The 26,404-nt window shown below is 51.3% G+C and overlaps 1 protein-coding gene across 5 annotated transcripts in view; it reads right to left on the reverse strand.

The window, feature by feature from the left end:
* Positions 1-26,404, reverse strand: part of SIPA1L3 (signal induced proliferation associated 1 like 3) — a 253,512-nt gene that overhangs the window by 22,258 nt on the left and 204,850 nt on the right. For all 5 annotated transcript variants that reach the window (XM_070387808.1, XM_070387805.1, XM_070387806.1 and 2 more), the window contains 3 exons: positions 22,889-23,007; positions 19,973-20,400; positions 5,984-6,205 (listed from right to left, as the gene is read on the reverse strand). In XM_070387808.1, the coding sequence (XP_070243909.1) occupies positions 5,984-6,205; positions 19,973-20,400; positions 22,889-23,007 (769 nt within the window). The remainder of the gene's footprint in view (positions 1-5,983; positions 6,206-19,972; positions 20,401-22,888; positions 23,008-26,404) is intronic.

The raw sequence follows: 26,404 nt of genomic DNA on the forward strand, positions 1-26,404 counted from the left end.
GTCTGAGTCTTTCCCATGATGAGATACCCCGCCAGTTCTCTTTCTAGGTATGAATCCCAGCTCTGCCACTTCCAGTTGGGTGACCCAGGCTATGCACTTTTAACTGTGCATCAGTTTCCTCCTCTAGAAATAGGGTCACCGGGAGGACCTGGGGGATCTGTAAAGCCCCATCCACACAGTCTGGCTGAAAGACAGCACCCCTGTGCTGGCTGCAGCCATTTATAGCACTGGGGATAGGTCAGAGGTCCCTGACCAGAATCAGTGAGAAAGGAGGCAGATTTGGTGATTACTCCTTTGGGGACACACTCATATTAGGGGTGACCTATGGGACTTCCCTGGTGGTCCAATGGCTAAGACTCTGAGTTCCCAATGCAGAAGGCCTGGGTTCGATCCTTGGTCAGGGAACTAAGGTCCCACATGTGGCAACCAAAGATTCCGCATGCACAATAAAAATCAAAGGTTCTGCGTGCTGCCATTAAGGCCCAGGGTAGCCAAATAAGTACATAAAGATAAATATTAAAAGAAATATGTGGTGGTCTCTGTACAACCATGACACCTGCAATGACTAACCTTAACTAACAGAGTGAATTTGGGCAAGTGACTTAACCATTCTGTACCTCAATTTTTCTTACCTGGAAAATGGGATACAAAGTCCTACAACTCACTGTTCGTAGTGAAGGTTAAATGAGTTAAAAAAGGTAAAGGGCTTATGACAATACTTGGCAGGGGTGTGTGTGTATGTGTGTGCTTAGTCGCTCAGTCATGTCCGACTCTTTTTGACCCCATGGACTGTAGCCCACCAGGCTCCTCTGTCCATGGGGATTCTCCAGGCAAGAACACTGGAGGGGGTTGCCATTTCCTCCTCCAGGGGATCTACCTGGCCCAGGGATTGAATCTGCGTCTCTTACACTGGCAGATTCTTTACCACTGCACCACTGGGGAAGCCCACTTGGCAGGGGAGGTATCAGTAAAAGCAGGTAAATAAGTTATGCAAATGAGTTCTCATGCCTTGGGATAAAATTTCAGCAACAGAATTATACACAGATTAAAAAAAAAACAAAACATGTTTAGCCTCAAATACTTTAGCTGGAAGTAAAGACAATGTTTTCTGGAAAACTAGGTTAGGTGACTCAGAAGTGTCTCTAACAATGACAAAGACATTTCCAAAATGCTCGGGGAGATTTTGAATAAAGCAGCTTTCTTAAAAGTATGTGGACAAAAGCATTAATTCTAAGTTAACATGTTACTTAGAGCACGTGATTTTAAAAATTATCTGTAACCAAATTAATAAGAAACCACGAAACTATTCTGTGTCCCCTGGTATTTTATATATTTAGTTTACATATTTTTATGCCATGCACTCACATACATAAAAAGCTTTCTTTGGATCTTATGGTGGGAAAAGGGGGGCTGCTGTTTGTTTTTGGCTGTCACCTCTCCAGGTATATATTTTCTCAGCCACGCCACGGTGGCATGTAGGATCTTAGTTCCCTGACCAGGGATCAAACCTGTGCCCCTGCAGTGGAATCGTGGAGTCCTAACCACTGGACCGCCAGGGAAGTCTGCCAGGTATACTTTCTGACCGCCTACTACATACCTTGTCCTGGATGGGGCTCAGGTGGGTCTGCTGTCCCAGTACCTTTAGTCCAACGGGTTGACAGGGAAGAACTGAATCTCTAGCAAATGACTGTGTGATGTGCTCTGGATAGAGGCCAAGCAGGGGAAGAAGTGTGGGGTCCATGGGACGGATGAACCTGGTGTGGGTCTTGGAAGAGTTTCTTTGAGGATGGCAGGTCTGTGTGAGACCTGAGGGCTGGCGTTATGGGTCTCCTCCAAATGATATGTTGAAGTCCCAAATATCAGAATTTGGCCTGATATGGAAATGGTGTCTTTCCAGGGATAATGAAGGTAAAGTCAAAGTGTTACTCGCTCAGTCATGTCTGACTTTTTGTGACTCCATGGACTGTGTTGCCTGCCAGCTCCTCTGTCCATGGGATTCTTCAAGCATGAATACTGGAGTGGATTGCCATTCCCTTCTCTAGGGGATCTTTCTGACTCAGGGATCAAACCCAGGTCTCCTGCATTGAAGGCAGATTCTCTACCATCTGAGCCACCAGGGAAGCCCAATCAAGGTAAAATGAGGCAACTACTGCTGCTGCTGCTGCTAAGTCGCTCAGTCGTGCCTGACTCTGTGCAACCCCATGGACTGCAGCCCACCAGGCTCCTCTGTCCATGGGATTTTCCAGGCAAGAGTACTGGAGTGGGGTGCCATTGCCTTCTCCAATTAAGATCGACCCTGGTGTCCTTATAAAAACAGGAGATGTGGACACAGACACACATACCCAGATGTATCTACATGCCAAGAAACCCCACAGATTGCTGGTCAATCAATCAGAAGCTGGGAGAGAGGTGTGGTACACACACTTCCTTTCCGCCCACAGAGGGAACCAACCCTGCTTCCACCTTGGCTCCAGCCTCCAGAGCTCCAAGTAAAGACACTTGTGCTGTTGAGCCCCCGATCTGCAGCGCTCTGTTATGGCAGCCCGAGCAAACTCCAGGTGGGCAGGACAGAGTCGGTGGGGCAGGGGGCTCCCAGGCAGAAGGGACAGCACACGTGCTGGGAAGGCCAGGGCGGCCGCTCCCATGGAGGAGCAGAGTGGGGCCAGCAGGGCTGGACCCTCTGGCACCCTGAAAAATGAGGGCCTTACCGTATTTTATGGGGTTACAGTGAGAATGGAGTGTGATGTGAGGCTCAGACATCCCATTCACCGATGGGAGTGCCCACACAGTGTCAGCTGACACCTGTCCTGTGACCAAGATTGTCACCTGCTTTCCAGTGGAGGAATGGGCCATGGAACAGAGACCAGGGAAGGAGTGACGGCAGAGGGGACAGAAGGCTGGGGAGACCCGAATGAGGAGGTGGCACCAGACCAAGCTCCGGAATCCCACCTCGGCCACAAGACGTGGAGGAAGAGCATTCTGGGAACTGGTGACAGCCACTGCAGAGGCCCTGAGGTCGGCCTGCACTTGGTGGGACTCAAGACCGAGGAGCCGGGAGAGGCCGGGTGGGTGGAGTGGAGCAAGCCTGGGGCAGTGTGGGAGATGAGGGCAGAGGGGTGACGGGCGTGTCGTGCAGGGTCCAGGTGGGAGTCTGGGCAAAGCGCATGGTGCGCTAGTGCCTGGTATGATACATGCGCTCAGGAAAGGAGCGCCTTTGTCATTAGTCCTGGGAGCGGGGCAAGTCGCTGGAGGTTTTAGTCAGGGGAGGGGAGGATCAAAATCTAGTTTGCAGAGTGGCCCCTGGCTGTCAGCGAGCAGCGTGAACTGGATTCTCCACTTGCTCGCTCACCCACCTCTCCAGGGATCCTGTTTCTGTCTCCTGACAGCTCTCTCCTTATGAGCTCTGTGTCACCACACATCTGAATGGCCCCCTCCAGGTCATGAGAGAGGATGTTACAGAGAACAGAACGGAGGAGGGCAGGCCCCCCACCTGAAGAGGAGCCGTGGCTTTCTGGGTTCTGACCCAAGCTCCACCCCTTCCCAGCTATGAGCCTCTGGGCCTCAGCAGTAAAGCTGAGCAAATGACAGGTCTGCTTCATGGAGCACCGGGGATGGTGGCTGCAGCCATGAAATTAAAAGATGCCGGCTCCTTGGAAGAAAACCTATGACAAACCTAGACAGCATATTAAACAGCAAAGACATCACTTTGCCAACAAAGGTCCGTCTAGTCAAAAATCACTAGCAATGATTTTTCTAGTAGTCATGTACGGACGTGAGAGTTGGACCATAAAGAAGGCTGAGAGCCAAAGAACGTGATGATGCTTTCCAACTGTTGTGCTGGAGAAGACTCTTGAGGGTCCCGTGGACTGCAAGGAGATCAAACCAGTCAATCCTAAAGGAAATCAACTCTGAATATTCACTGGAAGGACTGATGCTGAAGCTGAAACTCTGATACTCTGGCTGCCAGATGAGAATAGCCAACTCACTGGAAAAGACCCTGATGCTCGGAAAGATTGAGGGCAGGATGAGAAGGAGGTGACAGAGGATGAGATGTTTGGATGGCATCACCGACTCAATGCACATGAGTTTGAGCAGACTCCACGAGATGGTGAAGCCTGGCGTGCTGCAGTCCATGGGGTTGCAGAGTCGGAAATGAATGACTGAACAACTCATGGAAGAGTTGTTGAGGTGGATTCAGTGAATCAATTCATGGACTAGAGCTCAGCACCAAAACTGGCATGTGGTGAGTACTGGATAAATTTTCAGTACCACTGTACTCTAACTTCAAAAATCGGCACTTCCCTGGTAGTCCAGTGGTTAAGACTCCGCACTTTCAATGCAGGGGGCATGGGTTCGATCCCAGGTTGGGGAACTAAGATCCCACGTGCTGAGCAGTGCAGATAAATTAAGATAAATAAAACCTCCAAATTCAAAGAACTGGTTTTTAACTGACCACTCCTCTCTTCTTTTTGGTTTCAGAGCACAATGGCCCAAACCAGCTGCCTCCTGTTCTGCCCTGGCTTCTCTCTGGCACCTCCAGTCACCTCTGGGAGGCTCAACCCCCTTCTCAGTTCCCTGACTGCTCCCAGTTGTCACCCCTGGGCTCTCAGACCCCACATTTGTCTGGGCTCCCCCTTCACTGGCTCCTCCTCCTTGTATGAACACTTAGGGATCTCAGGTGGAGGCCTACATCCCCCTCCTCTCCAGCCTTTATGTTAACAATAGTCCCATTCTCTCCACCCTGACCTCTTCCCAGAGTTCCAGACTCCTTACCCAACTGCCTCCTCTGTGTCTATTGCACATCACAACAGTAATCCGTCTGTGGGCTTCCCTGGTGGTCCAGTGGCTAAGAGTCTGCCTGCCAATGACGGGGATACTGATTTGATCCCTGGTCTGGGAAGTTCCCACATGACTCAGGGTTACTGAGCCTGTACTCTATAGAGCCTGCAAGCTGCAACTACTGAAGCCCACGTGCACAGAGCCTGTGCTCCAGCAAGGGAGGCCACCCAAATGAGAAGCCTGTGCACCGCAACAAGAGTAGCCCCTGCTCACTGCAACTGGAGAAAGCCCTCGTGCAGCAACCAAGACCCAGTGCAGCAGAAAAATAAAAAAGGGTAAGCCCGTCCAGGCCTGAGCTCTGGAGCTCCCTACTCGGAGGGAACCACGGTTTACAGTTCACTCTACAGTTCCAGCCCTGAGCCCACTCCCCACTCAGTCCCCATCTCAGCTCAAGAAGAGTCTGCCCATCCTCCAGGCTGAAAGACCTGGTATCACCTTCCACCTTGCTCTTCCTCTCACACCACATCCGATCTGCCAGTGGAACCTGCTGACTCCCGTTTCAGAGAATCTATCCCAAAGCTGCCTCCTTCTTCCCCCTCAGCCTCCATCCCACCCCAGGCCTCTTGTGTCCTGCCTGGACCATCACACCAGCGCCCCCTGTCTCCTGATCCCTTGCAGACCATGCTCCACATGCAGCCACAGAGGCCCTGTGAATACTCAACTTAGGTCTGTCCCCCTCTGTTCCAGACCCTTCTTCGATTCCCCCTGAATTACAGCAGACGCCCAGGCCCTTACCTGGGGCCTACAGAACCCTCCACGATCTGTGCTCACTGCCTCTCTGACCTCACGTGCTCACATGGTCCCAGCCACACTGGCCTTCCCCCGACAGACCAAGCCTGCTCCTGCCTTAGGGTCTGTCAGTTGCTGTTCCCTCTGCCTGGAACGTTCTTCATCCAGATGTGTCACAAGGCTCGCCACCATTTGACTCCGCACACTTTTCTTAGTCACCCTATTTGCTGTCCGTTCCCCAACCAGCACGGCCCCCTGGAGGGCAGGGGCCCTGTCGGCCTGTGCGTGGTTGTATTCCCAGTGTGTAGACGGGCATGGTGACTGACAGATGAGGGAGCGAGGGGTCACCCTCCCCCCTGCCCCGAGATGCCAAGCTTGGCTCTGGGGGTGCCTCACCAGGTGCCCAGGCACTTACTTCTTTGGGTCAGTGAAGGGGAGTGGCCGTGGAGGGGGCTCGTCTGTCCTCTTCCACCCCGTGGGGTGCTTGCTGCGCACGGGCTGCTTGGAAAAGAAGGACTTGGGGACAGAGGTGGAGAGCTGGAAGGCGCTGGCCTGGGCCAGCTGTGAGGGCCGCGGGGTCTCGGTGCTGGCTGTCTTGTGAACCTGAGCGGGGTAGCCGGCCCTTGAGCTCATATCGCTGCAATGTAAAAATTCGAAAAGTAAAATAACTCCGTCGCACGTTTCGAAAAGTCTATCTGTTTAAGTTTACTCTTGGGAAACAAACAATAAAGAAGTTCATTCACACAGGAGAGATCCTGCCGCGAAAATTCTTATACATAGATGTCTACGTGGAGAAAAGGTAATGCTCCCTTCACAGCCCCCATCCCCTCCCAGCGATGTCCTCCTAGCACAGTTGATACCTCTATGGGTATCTAAAAAAGTCACCCTCTGTGGGCAGATGATTGCCCACCCCCCTGGAGATTCCTTGTATCCTGAGCACAACCTACACAGCTGGAGGTGGGGGGCCCGCCGACCCATCTCTGGAGGTAACCACGGTTTACAGTTTGCTATATTTCTTTCCTAACCCTTTCCTATGGTTAAAACATACATGTTGGGAATTCCCTGGTGGTCCGTGGTGAGGACTCACTTTCACTGCTGGGGGCCTGGGTTCGATCCCTGGCCAGGGAACTAAAATCCCACAAGCAGCACAGTATGGCTTAAAAAAAAAAAAAAGAAGAAGAAAGAAAAAGAAAAACAGACAAAAAGAAAAACGTGTATACAACTGGAAAACAGGAGCCTTTTTTTTGAAGGGTGCGAGAATTATGTTTTCGTATAACTGAGACCGTGCTAATAAATTGTTCTGTAACTTATTTTTGTTAAACTTATGCCTTGCCACATAATATCTTCACTCAAAGACTTTTTGAGCACTAATATACATCAGACACCATTCCAGTTGATCTAATCTAAAACCACAGCTCGATATTCCAAATGCTGGATTCCTGTGGAGTTAATGCTACAATGAACCTCATGTGGTTAATTAGGACCCAACTCTTGGGGACCCAATTGCTGACCCCACTGAAGCAAATCAGCTTTTAAAACTTTAAAATAAAATTCTAATTCCACTTCAAGTAAGAGGTCTTTAATGGGAAAATTAATGTCCTTGGAGTGCAAGTTAATAAAAGCTTACTGAAGGTCAATTCAGCAAAATTAAAGGGTGGGACTTCTGACTACAGATGAATGAGAAGACTGGCAAATTCTCTCCCCACCAAGCACAAAATCAACAAAAACAACCATTTCAGCACTCTGGAAATTGACCGAGGACATGCAACAATCCAAGTATTGTTTATTTTCTTGAAAAACTGAACTTCAGGGTAAGAACAGAGGGAATCTGATGTTTTAGCCTGGGGCTCCTCCCCTCCCCCTGCCCAGCTCAATGAACAAGCAAGTTCTGCCACCGTAGAACTTCACTGAGGGTTCCAGAAGGAGAAGAGAAAAAGGGTCAGAAGAAAGGTTTGGAGGAATAATGGCTAAAAGCTTCTCAAACTGGATAAAAAAACATTCATCTACACATCTGAAAAACTCAACAAATCTCCACCAGGATAAACACAAAGACTTCATCCAGAAAAATGAGTGAAAGTCAAGCACTAAGATAAAACCTCTGAAAGCACCAAGAGAAAAAGATTCATCATATACAGAGGGAATCAATACAATCAACTGCTGACCTATCATTTGAATCAATGGCAGTGTGTGTTATTTGCTCAGTCGTGCCCCACTCTTTGCGACCCCATGGACTGCAGCCCACCAGGCTCCTGTGTTCATGAGATTTTCCAGGCAAGGATACTGGAGTGGGTTACCAAGAATGGGATGGTATTTTCAAGGTGCTGAGAGACAAAACCATCAACCAAGACTTCTATATCCAGCAAAACTATCCTTCATAGATGAAGACAAAATAAAGATGTCCCCAGATAAACAGACTCAGAGAATTCATTGCTAGCACATCTGCCTAATTAGTAAAAGTTCCTTGGGCTGAAAGGAAATGACTGAAGGTGATGACCTGAATTCACATGGAGAAGTGAAGGGTCCAAGATGGTAAGAATGGGTTAAAATAAAAGACTTCATAGAATATTTTGGAGAAGGAAATGACAACTCACTCCAGTACTCTTGCATGGAAAATCCCATGGACAGAGGAGCCTGGTGGGCTATAGACATAGGGTCACAAAGAGTTGGACACAGCTGAGCAGGAGCGTAGAATATTTAGGTTTTCTTATTTCTTCTCTAACTTCTAAAGTTACATGTAAGACTGTACAAGGCAATAATAACACTATATTGTTTGGTTTATAACATATATGGATGTAGAATGTATGACAGTAATAGCACGAAGGAGAGGGAAAGGAATGGGGTTTTATTGGAGGAAAGTTTCTATATTTTGTTGGTATTCAGTCAGCACTAATCTGAAATACATTGATAAGATGCATACTATAATTAAAGTTAAGAGGAATCCAAATGGTGTACTAAAACTAATTTAACACAAAAGGCAAAAGTAAAGGAAGGACAAAGGAGAAAGACAGTAAACACAGAAAACAAAGCGCAAAATGGCAAATGCAAATCTAATTATCATCAGTAACGTCATTAAATGTGATACTGAAACATCCCAATCCTAAGGCGGACTGTCAGAATGGATTTTCAAATGCAAGCTCTGACTGACTTATAAAGACTTTCTATAATTTAGCAACATCTGTCAACAGGTCCAAGGTTGTGCACTGGTGAGGGGTTGTTCAGGGAGTCACGGAGCATGTAACATCAGGATTGGACTTTATCTGGGGAGGTCACAAGGGCTTCCCCAAGGAGGAGACAGTGTCTGAGCTGAACTGAAAGATGTGAGTAGTGTCAGTCTAGCCTCTGATCTCCCAGAAATCCACGCCAGAGAAAAGCCTGCACAAGGACATGCAGGCACATACAAGGATGGTCACTGCAATGCTGTGTGTAAACAAGAAAAAGCTGGACATGGCCTGAGTTCTTAGATCAGTCCAAGCATATCCATATGATCAAAAACTATGCAGCTAGTGTGAAGAATGAGGTCAACTTCTGTTTATGGATGAAGACAGATGCCTGAGCTACAGGAAGTGGAAACAAGGCATCATGCAAAGTGTGCTTTTTCTTTTTAAATGTATATGTGTTGTCAAATGTTATTGGGCTTTTTTTTTGGGGGGGGGTGTCTTTATTTTTATGAAAAGGAAATGTGTAGTTTTTTCCCCAACTGTGGGCCATGAAATCAACTTACTATATCTTGACTGTTATTTGGGGTAGGGGGTGGGGAGAAACAGACTGGAATAAAAAACCTCAGTGTACCTCATATGAAATAAGGTAAGTGGTTTTGTGAAACTTTACTGAGGATGTCCACACTGGGGTGTAATGTAAAGTGCTTTTCCTGTTTTGGGTAACTGTCAAAATATGTGTGATAGATCTGGGCTGGTACAGATCTGGAGAAAGCTCTCTGGAAGAGTGCACACTGATTATCTCTGGAGGCAGTAATGACAGGGGAGATGAAACCACATACACAGCACAGGGCAGAAATCAAAGTGCTGACAGCCCAGTCTCCTTCTCTGAGGCAACCTTGACTTTTCCCCTTTCTTCTTCTTCAACACAGAGCCCAGTGTGTGTAGCGTCCCAATTTTCCTTTTTAACATAAATGGCAGCCTATCATGAGCTTGCTCGGCACCTGGCTTTGACCTTAACACGATGCCCTGGAGCTCTCTCCATGTCAGTCCACACAAAACCCTCTCCCTTCAATGGCTGCAGGTGGTCCACTCTATGAATATATCCTAACTGGTTTTACCCTAACTTTTATATTTCTACAGTACATATTTCTCTATCCTGTCATCAGGCATGTTCAGCTTTTATGAGCTGGAAAAAACAAACAAGAGATGATAAAGAAACAAAAGGAAGACTGGGTCCAGTGGTTAAGAATCTGCCCCCCAGTGCAGGGGACGCAGGTTTGATCCCCGGTTGGGGATCAAACCCTGGTTGGGGTTAGTTGCCACAGGGCAACTAAGCCCATGCTCTGCAACGAGAAGCCCACATGCTGCAACTAGAGAGCCCCTGCCCCATGCCACAACTAGAGAAAGCCTGTGTGCTGCAACAAAGACCCAGCATGGCCAAAATGAATAATAATAATCAAAGGAAGGGAAAAAGAACACCCCTTTCTCTGTGTCTGCCAGCTGGCTCCATCCACTGCCCCATTTGGGAGGGGCTTGCTCTCTCAGCCTGTGGCAGGCACTGGGTGTCACCCTATTCCCCGTCACCTTGTAATGAAGGCTGGTTTTACTCATCCTTGAGGAAGGTGACCTGGCACCCGGCCCAGGGCACACTCCCGAATGCTGTATGCCACCTGTCTGGGATGGGTCAGGGGTAGGTCTGTGATCTGTTTTGGACAGTGAAGCATCAGGTGTGTGTGTGGACGGACGGTCTGCTAGGTGACTTCTGGGGAAGGTCTCTTCACTGGAAAACTAACAAACAAAGAAAACTTGTAGTAAACGTCACCTCTTCTTCCACTTGACACAGTGGACAGTCACTTTGAGACTGTGAGGGGAGCCAGTCTGCAGGCCAATGGAGACAGAACAAAGAAAGGGAAAGAACCTGAGTCCTTGAGTCAGTAAATTCCCCAATCATGGGGCCCTCCCTAGCGTGGGACTTCATGTTCTCAGAGGTAACAGACTTCCTCCAATTGAGCTGGGACTTGTTGCTTAAAGCCAAAAGGCATTCCCACGACTGTCCCTGCTTTCAACCTCTACCAGCCTCAGGCATGAACGGGTGCCCCCCACACACAGCAGGGCCACAAAGAACTATTCTGAGTATGTTGTGCATCTCGACCCAGCCTGCTCAGACGGGCGCCCCTTCTCACTCCCCCTTGGACCATGAGCTGCGCCAGGTGCCAAGTACAGGATAGAGTTCTTAGGCCACCAATCAACAGAGTGAATACACCTTTTCTCTGAAGCACCTTCAAGGCCAGGTGCCCTCCCCAAGCCTCAGCTTGAAAAACGAGGCAGCAGCACTGCCTGAGAACCATGCTGAGAACATGGACCATGCTGCTTACCTGACCTGGGGTCCAAGCCCAGCACCAACTGACATGCTGTGATCTTTGCTGGAGCCCCTTCCCCTCGACGAGCCTCAGTTTCCTCCTCTGAGAATCGAGGCAACGACACACTTGCCTCACGAGATCACATCTGCACAAAGTGCTCAGGGTAGGCCTGGGCACTGGAATGTGCTCTTGGAGCTGCAGATACACAGGGATGTGGTGTGTCCAGGGGCTAAATGCCCAGGCTCCGGGCTCAGCCAGGGCTGCAGAGGGGACATTCTGCTCTGTACTCTCACCCCACCTTCCCCCAGAGAGGCTGGGCAGTTACCTGTGCTGTCTCAGGGGGAACAGTTAAGCTTTTGTTGGAGTGAAAGCAGAAAAACTGTAGGCTGAATGAAGAAACTGCACAGCTGCCTGGGAGTGCGCCATGCTCTGGTCTGTTCATCCCTGGGGAGGCTGATGGGTGGCCCCGGGGCGGGCAACAGGCACAAAGGGAGCTGTGCCCCTGCCTTATTATTATTTTTTTGGCTTCACTGGGTCTTTGTTGCCATAGGTTTTCTCTAATTTCGGTGAGTGTGGGCTACTCTCTAGTTGCGGTGGCTTCTCTTGTTGTAGAGCATGGGCTCTAGAGTGCTCGGGTTTCAGTGCTTGAGGCTCACAGGCTCTAGCGTGGGGGCTCAGTAGCTGCGGAGCATGAGCTTAGTTGCCCCACAGCACGTGGAATCCTTCCAGACCAGGGACAGAACCCTTGTCCCCTGCATTGGCAGGTGGACTCTTAACCACCAGATCACCAGGGGAGTCCTGCCTTTGCCTTTGGGAGGAAGAGCACTGGCAGAGCAGGTGGCAGGAAGGGCAGCGGCCGGCACTGAGCCCATGCACACAGCCAGGCCCTGCTCCAAGCATCTTGGAGGCATCACTTCCTTTGGTTGCCCAGCAATCCCATGAGGCAGGAAGTACCACTCTCCCTATGTTCCAAGTGGGGAAACTGAGGCCCAGAGAGATTTTTTTAAATAACGCCCCAAATTACACAACTGGTTGAGGACAGCACCAGGATACAAAGCCAGGCAGTCTGGCTCAAGAGGCGTTCTGTTTAACCACCAACCTGTACTTTCGATGACAATGGTAGTCATGAAAAATACGTAACACATGAAAACCGAACCTAGCAGCTGCAGGTGTATTTGGACCAGCTATGTCTCAGGCCCTGTGCTGGCTGCTTCAAACCCATGGTGTGGGTGTATCCTCGCAGCTTGGACCACAGAGTCTACCTTCACCTCCATTTTACAGATGAGGAAACTGAGCCTCAGAGAAACTAAGGAGCCTGGTGGAGACCACGCAGCTGGTTAGTGGTGGAGTTGTGACCTGGACACAGGCAGTCAGAGGCCAGAGCCTGGGAAATGCTGCTCACCAGATACCCTCAGGGGGGCCTCTGTGGGGCCTTTTCTGCTTGGTGTCTGGCAGGGGCTTGAGAGCCGAATCAGTCCCTGAACATGGCTGGAATGATCAGGCTCAGTGTAGGAGCCACACGTGGCAACATTCTGCCCTTCAGCCTGGGAGCAAAAACATCAGGTCTTCAGGAAGTGGAAGGAGTGACAATATGGGGCAAAAACTCCATGTCACAAAATCAATGGGGACTCCAACCGCCACCAGCCACTTCCACCCCACCTCCAACCACAGTGCCTAGGTATCCCCACAGTGGCCTCCTCCTGCCCTCACCCCCAAACCCAGCCGGAGGGTGAGAGCCATCACCACTTTCCTCAGCTCAGGGTCAGAGTCCTCCCTGGTCCACAGGGCCCCACACCATCTGGGCTGACCCCTCTCTGCCCTCAGCAACTCCCACTCCCCCTCTCACTCATTCTGCTCTGGTCACATGGACACTGTTCCTCAAACACAACAGACACACTTCCACCTCAGGGCCTTTGCACTCCCCTTGCCCTGCCCCATGATCTCTGCTTGGTATCCTCCTTCCCTGGAGTTTCTGGAGATGGCCTGAGTTCCTCTTCCCAAGCTGACAGTGACTCTCTGAGTAGGTGTCTCCCCTTAACCCTGGCTTCCCAGCCTACGTGGGCGGGGTGGGGCCCAGTGGACCCTGAGGGCCTCATGTTACCTTTCAGGGCTGTGCCCCCAGGAGGGGATCCTGGAGACAAGGGCCCTGCCTGCGGAAGCAGGGCCGCGGGCTTCCTGCCTGCCTGCCCGCCCAGGAATGCCTGGCCGCGTCAGCTCCACGTGGAACCGAGAGCCGCTCATCGCCTCTAAACAGCGCAGACAAATTGCTCTGGAAACCCAGGGGGCTCTGGAGCGTGTGCTGCCTTGAGAGAGGGCGGGGGGCCAGGTGGCTGCCCGCCTGGGATCGCTCAGCCCACTGGCGTGCCCGCAGCAGGCACTGGCGCCTGGCCCCGTGCCTGGAAGCCGGGCTCCCATGACGAATGTCTGAGGGGAGAGTCTGTGAAGTCACTGGAATCATCCACGGGCACAAGCTGCTACAGGCTGCAGCGGTTTCCACGGGAGGGCTGGAGCGCGCGGAGGGAGTGGGTGGGGGGTTTGGGCATGGCGGGGCCCTTCCCTTCCCTGGCAGTCAGTCAGTCCTTGAGTTGTGCTGGCAAACTCAATCCCTACTACCCCTGAGACAGCGCACGTTCCCCTGAGGAGCCCACAGTGATCTTAAAACCCAAGTCAGATTATGTTCTGTGGCTCCCATGTCTTTCAGAACCAAAATCCAGCATCTGACCATGGTTGGTAAGCCTGCCTGAGCTGGGTCCCTGCCCGCCGTGCAAATCAGACCCTCTGCCATTCTCCCATTCAGCCTGTCTGGCCAGCAGAGCATCTCTAGAACACCGCAAATGAGTTTACCTTCAGGGACTCGGCATCTGCTATTTCCCCTGCCTGGATCACTTCCATGCTTCCTGCAAAATATCACCTCCTCCAAGAGGCCTTCCAGGACCTCTGCCTAGCTGGGTTTTCTTCCCAGACCATATCCCACCTGGCAGATTAACATGGCTGCTCAGCTGTCTGTTTGCCTTGCTTTCTCTCCAGAAGAGTGTCAGTTCCACAAAAGAGGGACTCGACTTTGTCCATTGTGTTTGGAACGGTACCTGGCACACAGTAGGTGCTTTAGGGTCAGTAAACGTAAGAACAGGGATTTCCCCTGCAGTTCAGTGGTAAAGAATCTGTCTGACAATGCAGGAAACAGGTTCTATCTCTGGGTCAGGAAGATCCCCTGGAGAAGGAAATGGCAATCCAATATTCTTGCCTGGAGAATCCCATGGACAGAGAAGCCTGGTGGGCTGCAGTCCATAGGGTTGCAAAGAGTCAGACATGACTCAGAGGCTAAACAACAATAAACATAAGAATAACATTCCTGGGGACTTCCCTGGTGGGCCAGTGGTCAAGAATCTGCTTTCCAATGCAGGGGACATGGGTTTGATCCCTGGCTGGGGAACTAACATCCCACATGCCATGGGGCAACCAAGCCCACGTGCCACAACTACTGAGTCCACGTGCTCTAGAGCCCGTGTGCCACAACTAGAGAGTCTGTGCACCACAGCTAGAGAAACCCCGCGAGCTAGAACAAAGAGCCTGCATGCCGCAGTGAAGACCCAGCACAACGAGAAAAGAGTAACATTCTTCTCGGGACTGCTTGGCCCCAGTCTCCTCTACTCTCTCACGAATCTCAAGACCCCCATCTGCAGTAGCCTCCTGACATGAGCAGTCGCCAGCACTGTCCCGGACCTTTGTCTCCTCCCTTCTTACGTCCTGGCAGTACCACTGCTGACATCCACAGCTGCTCTGCCCTCTGCTCTGCCTAGGCCCCCTTCCTCCCTTCTCACTGATGTCTCAGCCTCAGACCCATACCTGACACTTCTCCAATCCTGCCTCCAGCACCATCTTTCAAAACATCTATCTGCCTGTGTCATCCTTTCTGCTGAAACACTTCCTTGCTGCCCACAGCTCTTAGGACTAAGTCCAAACTCTGTGCTGTGGCTGACAGGGCCTTGCGTGGTCTGGCCCCTGCCAAGCTCCTCAGGTTCCCATCAGCTGCCCTCCCAATTTCCATCTTTGAGCCAAGGGGTCTGTGACCGGCCGGCACCCACCCTCCTCCCCACCCCAGGGCCTTTGCACTTGCTATTTCTGCTCATAGGGACGCTTTCTCCATACATCACCTTTCCATTTTCTCTTAAAAAAATTTGTAAAATAGCCCACATATAGCAAAGTGTACAAAACATATATGTAGAATTTAACAAACAGTTACAAAGCAAACGCCCACATAACCGCATCAAGATGGAATCAGTTCCCCAGAAGCCGCTTTACCTGCTCCTTCCTCCTTAACCCTCTGCTCCTTGGTAGAAATGACTCCTCCTCAGGGAAATTATCCCTTCCCGCCACCCCACCCACCCCGTTAGATCAGACACCCCTCCAGTCATGCATCACATCCCCTCAGATCCCAGGAGGTTTGCCCTGCAGGCACTCCCCTAGCATAATTCATTCACTGCTTTTGTAATTATTTGCCTGCTGTCTCCCCCAGCACCCTGTTCCAGGAGAGCTAGGGAACCTGTTTGAGGCAGAGAGCAGTGCATACACTTGGTGCCTGCTACATGAATGAGCAAGAAGTGCTGGGTTACGAAGGCCCCAGAAGGAGACACAAGGGCAGCCATGGAGTGCTCATGCCTGCCTGCAGGGAGCCGACTGGGCAGCAGGGTGTCATTCTGGCCCTGCCCCAGGGAATGGACCTATGACAGCAGAAGCATAGAGCTGCCCTGAGCGAGGGGCAGTGTGCAGCCAGCGGCAGTCAGAGGCACATGTGGGCCCCTTGAGCACAGGTGCTCAGCGACCTTCTGGGAAGACAGTGGGAGGCCAGCGGGGTGAGTGGGACTGCACACCCGCTGGAACACTCCGCCCTCCTTATTCCCAGGAGCTCAGCCTCTTTTCTCCAGGGAAGCTCCCCCGACAATGTCAGGCCCCTCCTCTGGGCTGCCACACCCCAAGGGCTTCCCTCACCCTGGCCTGGCCACTATGGGCTGTCACTGGAGGTGGATGTGCCGCCCACATTGACTGTGAACACTAAGGGCTCTGTCCCTAAATAGATGCTGATGCTCAGGTTGTGAGGACAGGGTCATGCTTTGAGTTTGTGACAGCCTCAGGGCTTTAGGGACAGTCAGGGCCTCAGATGGACTTTCCAGGTGTCTCAGTGGTAAAGAATCTGCCTGCCAATGCAGGAGACGTGGGTTCAATCCCTGGGTCAGGAAGATTCCCCCTGAAGAAGCGAATGGCTAGCTACTCCAGTATTCCTGCCTGGAGAATCCCATGGATAGAGGAGCCTGGTGAACTATAGTCCATGGGGTCGCAGAGAATTGGATACGACTTAGCAATTGAGTACGCACTCAGGGTCTTAGGGATAGAATCAGGGCCTTGGTTAGGGACAGCTTCAGGCTATTAGTGAGAGGGTCAAGCTTTAGTTAGGGACAGTTTGGGACATGAGTTAGAAATAGCTCGGGTCCTTAGTTAGGGACAGTGTCAGGACCTTAATGACAGCATCAGGGTCTCAGCTAGGGACATTGACATGGCCTTAGTTAGGGACAGTGACGAGGCCCCCATTGTACAGATGAGGAAACTGAGGCCCAGAGAGGTTCAGTCATTTGTCCAAAGCCACACAGCCAAGACAAGGCAGAGGCAGGGCTCAAACCCCAGTGGGCTGACTCTGGAGTCCACACTCTCCTCGACTGTGAATATGTTTATTTCTTTAAATCAATTAATTTTCCTTAACTTGTCCAAGGCAGTATCTGTAAAATCAGGGGATGGGTTGATAACACTTTTCCTAATATCCATTTAAAATAAAACATTTTCCTCCTCGCACCACCCAAATTACCTTGAGCACCCCATTTTGGAAAAGGCTGCTCCACACTAAAGCCTGGTTGCCTAGGAGAAAACTTCAGGAAGCAGCTTTAATGAGTAGATAAGAATGATTTGCAATTAGCATCAATTGTCTGCATGCAAATTAAAGCTCCCAACCACAGGGCCCTCTTTTGAAGCGGTGCCTCTCCCATTTTACTCCCTTCATTTCTGGGTTCAGCAAATCCTTCTCTCAGACACAGGGTAATTTTATACCCACTCCTCCTGCCTCAGCCACGGTCTACTCCCCAGCACCGCTGCTTTTATAGCACACATTTCAAAACCCTTCAGGTACTCAGCTTTACTACTGTAGGCCTGTGCCCAGCAGGGGAGACCTGGGCACACCATGGCAGCGAGTCCCTCTTGGTGGGTGCCCTTAGACGTGTCTCAATGATGACCTGATTCTAATCTGTCTCCCTCAGCAGATGGTGGGTGAGGGGAGGGCAAGGCGTCTCATCTGAATTTGCGTGTTCCTTCTCCTCAGCGCTCAGCCTAGAACCTGGGACGAAACAAGTCCCTGAGAGATATTTGTGAATGAAAAGAATGGGTAGATAAATGAATGAAGGAGCTGTTCAAAAGAGCCTGTGAGCTCAAATGATTCAGATCTATCTATCTAAGGACTTCCCTGGTAGTCCAGCGATTAAGATTCTGCCTTGCAATGCAGGAGACGTGGGTTCGACCCCTGGTCTGGGAACTAAGATCCCACATGTCGAGGAGCAACTAAGCCCGTGTGCCACTACTACTGAGCGTGTATGCCTCAACTGCAGAGCTCAAGCACTCTGGAGCCTGAGAACCTCAACGAAAGATACTGTGTGCTGTGACTAAGACCTGACACAGCCAGTAAATAAATAAATTAAAAAAAAAAGAGATCTGTCTAGTGAGGCAGACTGTGACAGACTTAAGTCTCCGGGAGACCCTTCCTCTCCACACTCACCTTTCTCCTGGCTCCTGACTCCAGGAGCGCTGAGGCCAGGGTGAGGGACAGCACTGACTCGCGAGCACTCCCAAACACGGAGGTTTCCAAATCGGTCAGTGTCAGTAGCCCCTGGGTCTTAGAATCTAGTTATACTTGAATCACTAAGCTCCAGGACCCTCAGACTACGGTATATTTTTCTTTCTAGCCAACACCAGTCTCTCAAATACTGGCTTTCGAGTGACGAGCAGCAGAACCCGAGTTTGGTAAGACCACTGTGAGGTCATGCGATCCCTGAAGGAGGTAGCGAGCAGCACTCAAACATTCTGAATGGACTAGACTGGACTAAAGGACTTTGCACCATCACACTAAGGACTTTGAGGAAGATTTTTGCTCTACCTTTTTAAAAAATATATTTTTTTTGACCATGTCTTGTGGCCCATGGGATCTAGTTCCCTGACCAGGGATCCAACCCTTGCATTTGAAGCAGTCTTAACCACTGGACCACCAACGAAATACTGCTTCACCTTTAAAAAAAAAACCCAAACATTTCTACACAGACCAAGACCCGGGTCCAGCGGGGGCTGTGGTCAAGGAGGCCCGAGGCAACTGCCAGGTGCGTGTGTTCTGTGCGGAGATAGGCTCAGGTCTGGGCACTGGCCAATGTGTTAGGAAGCCAAGGGAGATGAAGATCCCTAATGTGGTCCTGGCCCCTGAACAGGTGCGGTCAGGGAAGGGAAGGGAAGGGAGGCGTCCACACTGTGGACCTGGGAAGGTGGACCCGGGAAGGTGGACCCACACACTCAGGGGTCCACACTGGGGGCTGCAGCACTGTACTCACTGCCCGGGGCCGCAGACCTCAGAGGGCCCCTGGATCAGGCTGACTCCTGTGACGCAGAATGACTGTTACAGGAGGCACTTCATCGCTTCCATCAGATTCTCAAAGTGTATGCGGTGCACAGGCTTCCCAGAGGGCGCTAGTGCTATAGCGCCTGCCTGCCAATGCAGGAGACTTAAGAGACACGGGTTGGATCCCTGGGTCGGGAAGATCCCCTGGAGGAGGGCATGACAGCCCACTCCAGTATTCTTGCCTGGAGAATCTCATGGACAGAGGAGCCTGGTGGTCACAGAGAGTCAGACACCACTGAAGCTACTGAGCACACACACACCCACGTGGTAGACTCCAGGTTGTTGGTTAGTCAACGCCTGCTTGTTCTCACGTACTCCCGCCTGCCTCTCTACCAGTGGTTCTCAAAGCACGGTCTGGGGACCAACAGCATCAGCACCGACACAGAACCCTGTACAAATGCACATTCTCAGGCCCTGCCCAGTAGGTCAGGGGAATGTGTGTTGAACAGCCCTCCAGTGGAGACCATATGGGGTCCACACTGCCCTTTACTATGGAGGCTGGAAGGCTAAGCCAAGATTCCCCAGACTTCCTTGCAGCTAACATGGCCAGGGGACACTGCCTGTGGAAGCGTTCTGGGAAAGCTTTTGCTTTTTCCACAGTTAGGGAGCAACAAGGATGCTGCCATCCTCCCTCTGTTCTCTGCCCCCAGGCCTCTTAGGGGCACCACAGCCATGTGGAGACCAGGAAGTCACAGCTAGTATGAGGATGACGACGGAGCAGGAAGACACAGGGTGCCAGGCCTCAAGGCCCTCCCTGAGCTGCTGCTGTACCAGCCCAGCTCTGCCCTCCCTGGACTTCCCAACGGGGAACTGTTAAATCTCTACTTGCTCAAGCCTCTGTGGGTCTGGTTTTCTGTTACCTTCAGCCAAATGCACTCCTAATAGAAAGAGTGTGTGACTCCCAGTAGGCATAAAAACTACTGGTCTTGGGAAATAGAAAAAGGAAAGAGACTGAGGGTCAGCGTGAACCAGAGACAGAGAGTCAGGGATTTTCCTTCCTCTACTGAGATCCTTAAAGGCCACTGGATGGGTAGCCAGGGGTGGTCCATGGTAAGCAAACTAATGTGTGAGCACACCCATCTGTGAGCATACTTCTGGGGAGGGGCGCTCCACCATCAGGACCGTGGGGGATGTGGAAGGTGGTCAGAACCCCTGAAGAACCCAGGCTAGATGTGGAGCCTTACCTGGACTGCCTGGATGGGTCGCGGCTGCCCCCGGCCAGGCCCGTTGGGGTGCTGGAGCCTGAGGAGTACAGCTTCGGTCGGTAGCCCTTGTTCTGTCCAGTGATGCCCGGGGCGGGTGAGACCTCCCGCCGCCGGTCTGCTTGGTGAGACCGCCCGGTGGCCTCGCGCCCACCCCCGCAGAGGCCCATGCTTCCCGGGGGCTTGTGCGGCTTGGCCGGTCGAGGTGTCTTGGCCAGAGACATGCAGCTGGGGCTAGAGGTGTAGAGGGTGGTATCGATGCCACTGTCACTAGAGCCGCCCTTGGAGAGAGGGTCTTGCTCTGGCTCCAGGGGGTCCAGAGGGTCGAACCAACGGTCATCGCTGTGGCTGCTGGAAGCGTTGCTGGAGAGGGTATTGCTGCTGGAATGACTGGAGTACTGGGGCTCCCCCTGGAAGGAAGGAGAACTGTGTCATTATTCCTAGACCCCAGGTTGGGGGCAACCTACCCTCCCACTGGGGTTTGCCTCACAGCTGAGTGTGAACCCTGGAGCCAGACGGCTTTGAACTCTGGCTCTCTGACTTACTGACCTTGGTACCTCAGGCCACTGATTGAACTTCCCTATGCCTCAGTTTCTACATCTGTGAAATGGGCTGACAATAACCCTGCTCCATGGGGTGGCTCAGAGGGATAAACAACACTGCCTACGTAACGTGCTGCCAGCACTAAGCTCAGCGTGTCTGGAGCTGAGCTCCTGGCCTTCCCTCCTGAATTCGCCTCTTCCTCGTCTCCTAAGGGCACCTCTGTACTTTCAGCTGTCCTTACCCAAGAGCTGTGGAGGCACTCTGGATCTTGCTTTTGCTCTCACACCCATATCTAGTCCAACAGCAAATCTTGTTGCCTGTGTCTTCAAAACAGATCCAAACCTGCCAGCTTGCCTCCCTTCAAGACTCCACCCTGGTCCTGTCCGCCACTGCTTCCCACTGGACCACGGCAGCGGCCTCCTCCCGTCTGTCTCTCCTCATCCCTGGCCCCCAAGCTGTGCCCTACATGCAGCCAGGGACAGGCTGTGAACACTCATGTCCATTCACATCTGTTCCCTGCTCAGAATCCTCCTCCTCACTCGGGAAAAGCCAGAGTCCTCCCCGTGGCCCCTGGGGCCTGAATGAGCTGGCTCCAGGTTCCAGTCTCTAACTTTATCTCCTTCTCCCTCTCTCTGGATCACTCCGTTCCAGCCACACTGACCTCCTTGCTGTTCTGAGCACACCGGGTGCACTGTTCTCTCAGGGCCTTTGCACTTGCTGTTTCCTCTGCTTGCAACGCACTTCCCTCAGATGATTTTCCTGGGTTGCCTCTTACTTCAAGGTTTTGTTTACAGGTCACCTCCTCGAAGGCCTTCTCTGACCACCTCATCCTAAAGCAGCTGTGCCTGACACTCTCTTCTCCCTTGACTCTTTCTTTTGCAGTAAGAATCAGTTCTCACCACTATATAATGAATCTGTTTCTCTGCTGACTGCTTGTTGCCCACATTGGAAAGTCAACCTTGTGAGCACAGGGGCTCACTTGTCCTCTTCATCCCTGGGGTCCCAGTACCTGGACCTTGGTACATGCTCATTATTCACTCACTGAACGAACGGATGTGAAGAGACTGCCAAGTTCTCAGTCTCCTCCCGGGCACACAGGACTACATCCCCCAGCTCCCCTTGCAGTGATGTGTGGCCACGTGACAGCATCCTGGCCAATCGAACATTACAGGAGGACGTCATTTATGCCATTTGTCTAGGTCTGAGCCACAAAACATCCTCTCTCCCTCACCTGCTGGAAAGAGGCAGGGGCCCGGTAGAGGGCTCTGGTGCCCCAAGGCTACAAGAGGGAGGGAGCCTGGGTTCCTGAATCCTGCAGAAAGCTGCTCGCTGAACACCCACACTGAACCGATACATGAGAGGGGAATAAACTTCTATTATGTGAGGCCACTGGGACCTGGGGACTGTCTGTTATGGCAGTTTGTCGTTTAGTCGTTCAGTCGTGTCCAACTCTCATGACCGCGTGGACTGCAGCCTGTCGGCCTTCCCTGTTCGTGGGATTTTCCAGGAGAGAATATTGGAGTGGGGTGCCACTTCCTCCTCCAGGGGATCTTCCCAATCCAGGGACTGAACTCGTGTTTCCTGCATTGGCAGGAAGATTCTTTACCACTCAGCCACCTGGGAAACAGTTAAACTACTGCTAAAGATTGAACAGTCTGTGTCCCCAACATGCATACACTGAATTCTAATCTCTGATGGGATGGTATTGGGAGGAAGGGCCTTTGGAAAATGATTAGGTTATGAGGGTGGAGCCCTCATGAATGAGATTACAAATCCCTATGTATTTTCATGTATTTATCCTATATATGTTTATACAGTCCTCATGAAGGAGGTTATAAAGTCCATATATATGTGTATTTATATCCTTAAAAAAGATTTCACAGAGAGCTCCTTTCACACATGAGGTGAGGTGAAGGCTGTCCATGAACCAGGAAGCAGGTTCTCATCAGACACCGAATCCGCCTGTGCCTCAACCTGGGACTGTCCAGCCTCCAGAACTAGCAGAAATCAGTAACTGCTGTTTATCAGCCACCCAGTCTGTGGTGTTTTAGTTAGGGCAGCCAAGCTGGTGAAGACTCCCACCATGGCTGATGGAATGAGGAAATCGTGGCTTGAAGGGGTGAGTGATTTGCTCAAGATGAGATGGATGGTAGGGGCTGGAGCCAGGATGCACCACTGGCTGGGTCTAATTCCAGACCAGGCATTTAGCCCCTCTGCTGGAGTGGAAGGGGGCGGAGGAGGAGCACGCCCAGGTGAAGCTGTGAAGATGTCCAGCTGTCGGCAGCCAGGGCGGGCCAGGCAGCTGGCTCCCACGGCCATGGCTCCCCAGGGTTGGCGGGCGGGGCCCAGACTCACCTTGGAATGCCTGTTGGGGGAATCTTTGCCTGCTGCGTCCTGCCTGGAGGCATGCTTGCTCCCGTTGCTTCCAGCCATGGCTGAGAGCCGGGCCTGGGCGGGCACATGCCACAAAGGCTCTGCAGTGCAACAGGAGACGCACCAGTGGTTAGAAGTGACTCAGACATTCACCTGAAGGATCTGGCGCTACATGTGGTTTTGATGGTCCCATTCCTCTGCAGCTTGTCTACTTAGCTTGTGACCATGACCCTGCCATGACCCCCATCCACTCAGGTCTTGGGGTCTAGCAACACTCATGAACAGAGCATTTACTGAGCACTTACTGAGTGCCAGGCACCATGCTAGTGCTTTACATAGCTTAACTTAGTGAAGCCTTATTATAACAACCCTCAACCCTCAAAGGAGGTTGAGTATATTTTCATCCTTCTCGGCCACCTGGATTTTCTATTTTATAAATTATTTGTCCATATCCTTTATAAATTTTTCTATGGAACTGACCACTTTCTGGTGAGCAGGGTTCTTTTTTCTTTTTCTGTTGGCCACATCGCATGGCATACGGGATCTTAGTTCCCTGATCAGGGACTGAACTGCTCCCCCCCACCCCCGTCCCCCACCGCAGTGGTGGTGCAGTCTTAACCACTGGACTACCAGGAAGTCCCTGAACAGGGTTCTTTATATATTCAAGGTAGCATTCCTTTGTTGGTTAACCTTGCACAACTTTTTTGGTTAAATGGAAGTAGAATCATAATAAGCGTTGTCTGACAATTTAACTCTCACTTTACAGATAAATACACTGACACTTGCTTTTTGCTGAGTATCGTATCTTCAGGACACACGTTCACATAACTGAACTGGAAGTTATCTTATTTTTAACAGCTGCAGAGTTTTCCATCATTGAATGGACATTAATTATTTAACCAGTTTCCTACTGATGGATATTCAGGTTATTTTCAATTTTTCTTAACATTTTGGTGGCCTTTTCTCTACATTCAACTTTGAGTAAGTGTGGAATTGTGTCTGGGACAGAATTCTCCAAGTGAAATGGCTGGTTCAAAGGTGAAACAGGTTTAAAATCATGATGGCTGCTATGGGTGTAAATTAGTCTAAACTCCCAAGGCTGGTCAATGTGCCTGAATGGAGCATCAGATCTTAAAAAAACACACCACCTCTGGGAAGAATGGATACATGCTGAGTCTCTCTGCTGTCCACCTGCGACTATCATATCATCGTTCCTTTTTTCACAAAACGATGGTTTTTGGCTGCGCTTCACTGCTGCGCGTAGGCTTTACCCGGCTGCGGCGAGCAGGGCCCACTCTCTAGTCGCGGTGCGTCGGGTTCTCACTGCAGGGGCTTGTCTTATAGAGCGCGGGCTCTACAGCGTGGGCTTCAGTAGTTTTGGCACACAGCTTTAGTGACCTCTTGGCATGTGGGATCTTCGCAGATCAGGGATCAAACCCGTGTCTCCTGCACTGGCAGGTAGATTCTTTATCACTGAGCCACCAGGGAAGTCCCTATCACAACACTGTTAATTGGCTATACTCCAACATAAAATAAAAAGTTAAACACACATACAAACACACAATCTAAATGGAGGGCTAATTAATATCTATCAAACTTATAAATGCACAATGCGTTAACAGAGGACCCAAACCCCGGTGGTCTAATCCCAGAGCTCACACTTTTGATCAGTGCTGTAGTTAAAATATTCATAATAATGGTAATTATTACTAGGCACAAGTTCTGTGTCCAGTATTACTATAAGTGCTCTGCCTGCATCACCTTGCTAAAACCACCCAGTGATATTATAAGGTGGACATTAGTACCAGTTTAATAGATGAAGGAGAACATCAAGACTCAGAAAGGTTAAATAACTGGTCCAAGGTCACACAGAACTTCAGGCCTATGCTCTCAACTGTGCTTCCCCAGCGACAACGTTATCAACAGTGCAGAGTAAGCGCTCCGGAAGCTGGAGTCGTCATTCTCTTAATGATGGGCTGGGTCCTGTGCTGGGGCTGGACAGGTGTGATCTCACTGGATCCCAAAACCACCCTGCAAGGAGAGACACTCAGGGTGTCCACTGCAGAAGGAGGACCTGAGGCTGGGAGAGATGAGGTCATCACCAAGGTCATACAGCTGACTCAGAACTTCCCACCAGGCCCATCGGAGCCTGAGTTCACCACCATACACACACCACTGTCCCTGTTGCAACCGTAGGGGGCTCTGGGCCCATGTTCCTGCTGGGGAAGGTGGGCGTGGAGGGCCAGGCAGGGCACTCAGGGACACAGAGAGAGCAGCCTGACTGGACACAGTCGAGGGTGTCACTGCCCACTATGTCCATCTGCTTCATCCTCCAGAGATGCTTTTCCTCCTTGGAGGCATCCGAGATGCCCAGGAAGCACTGGTGTGCTGGGAGGAGGGCCGAAAATGCCAGGAGACCACGTTTCTGCAGAGAGCCAAGCCTGTGGCAGTCACACTCAGCTTTTCTACCACCTAGGACACCATGGCTCCCACATTTCTGTCTCTGGCGGGACATCTCCCCACGACTTCAGCCTCGTACATACAGCTGCCCACACACCTCCATGGAGTGTCTACCAGGCACCCCCTACTGGACATGGCCAAAGCCAGCTCCTTATCTTCCCCTAAACCTCCATCTCTCGTCTCCTCTGTCCTTTTGGCTGCTCAGGTCAGAAACCAGTTATCATCCTTGAACCTCAGGAAATCCTAACTTTACTTCCAAAGAACTGTATCCAGAACCTGCCCATCTTTCGCCCTCCACTGGCCCCGCCCCACGCGAATCTGTAGTCAGAGGGACTCTGTGAACACCTAGTCAGATCCCATCCCCCTCTGCTCAGAAGAGCTGAGCCCCGTGGTTCTGAGTAAAGGACAAAGTTCCCGCTGTCCCCGCCACCTCCCTGGCCTCATTTCCCACCACTTCTCTAGCCCTTCGGCCTCTTTCTCCAACGCCAGACCCCCTGCCACCCAGGGTTCTTCGCTCAGCAGTTCCCTTTCCCTGGAATGTTCTCCCAGCTGTCTCCCTCACACTCTTCTAGCCTCTCCTGAAATGTGATTTGTTCAGAGACCTCCTCAGACCCCACAAATTACTCTCCAGGCACTGTGCTTGTTTCCAGTTAATACTCAGCTCACACTGTGGGTGAGGGACTATGGTGGTATCTGCAGCAGGCATGGGTCAAGGAGGGTTCTATTATAGAACCAGTAGGTCCTGGTCCAAATTTCAATGCAGCTACTCACCAGCCGGGACCTAAGACAAGGGACGCCCTTTCAGGACCTCACCTTCCTAGTTTCTAAAATGGGGTGGTCACAGCGGCCCCTCTGTTGTGTTCCTGAGATGATTAAACAGAAGGGAGTGTGGAGCACCCGAAACTGCTACTGTTGCTGTGACCACAGTCATCTGACCAGGGCTGGGCACTCCCTGACGTCCATCCCCTCTGCCGGATCCCCCCACCCTGGAGCTTGAATACACTCTGGACTTTATGGTGACTTCTGAGCATAGACCAC

The sequence above is a fragment of the Bos mutus genome, chromosome 18 (assembly GCF_027580195.1).
Source record: "Bos mutus isolate GX-2022 chromosome 18, NWIPB_WYAK_1.1, whole genome shotgun sequence".
Lineage (NCBI taxonomy): Eukaryota > Metazoa > Chordata > Mammalia > Artiodactyla > Bovidae > Bos > Bos mutus.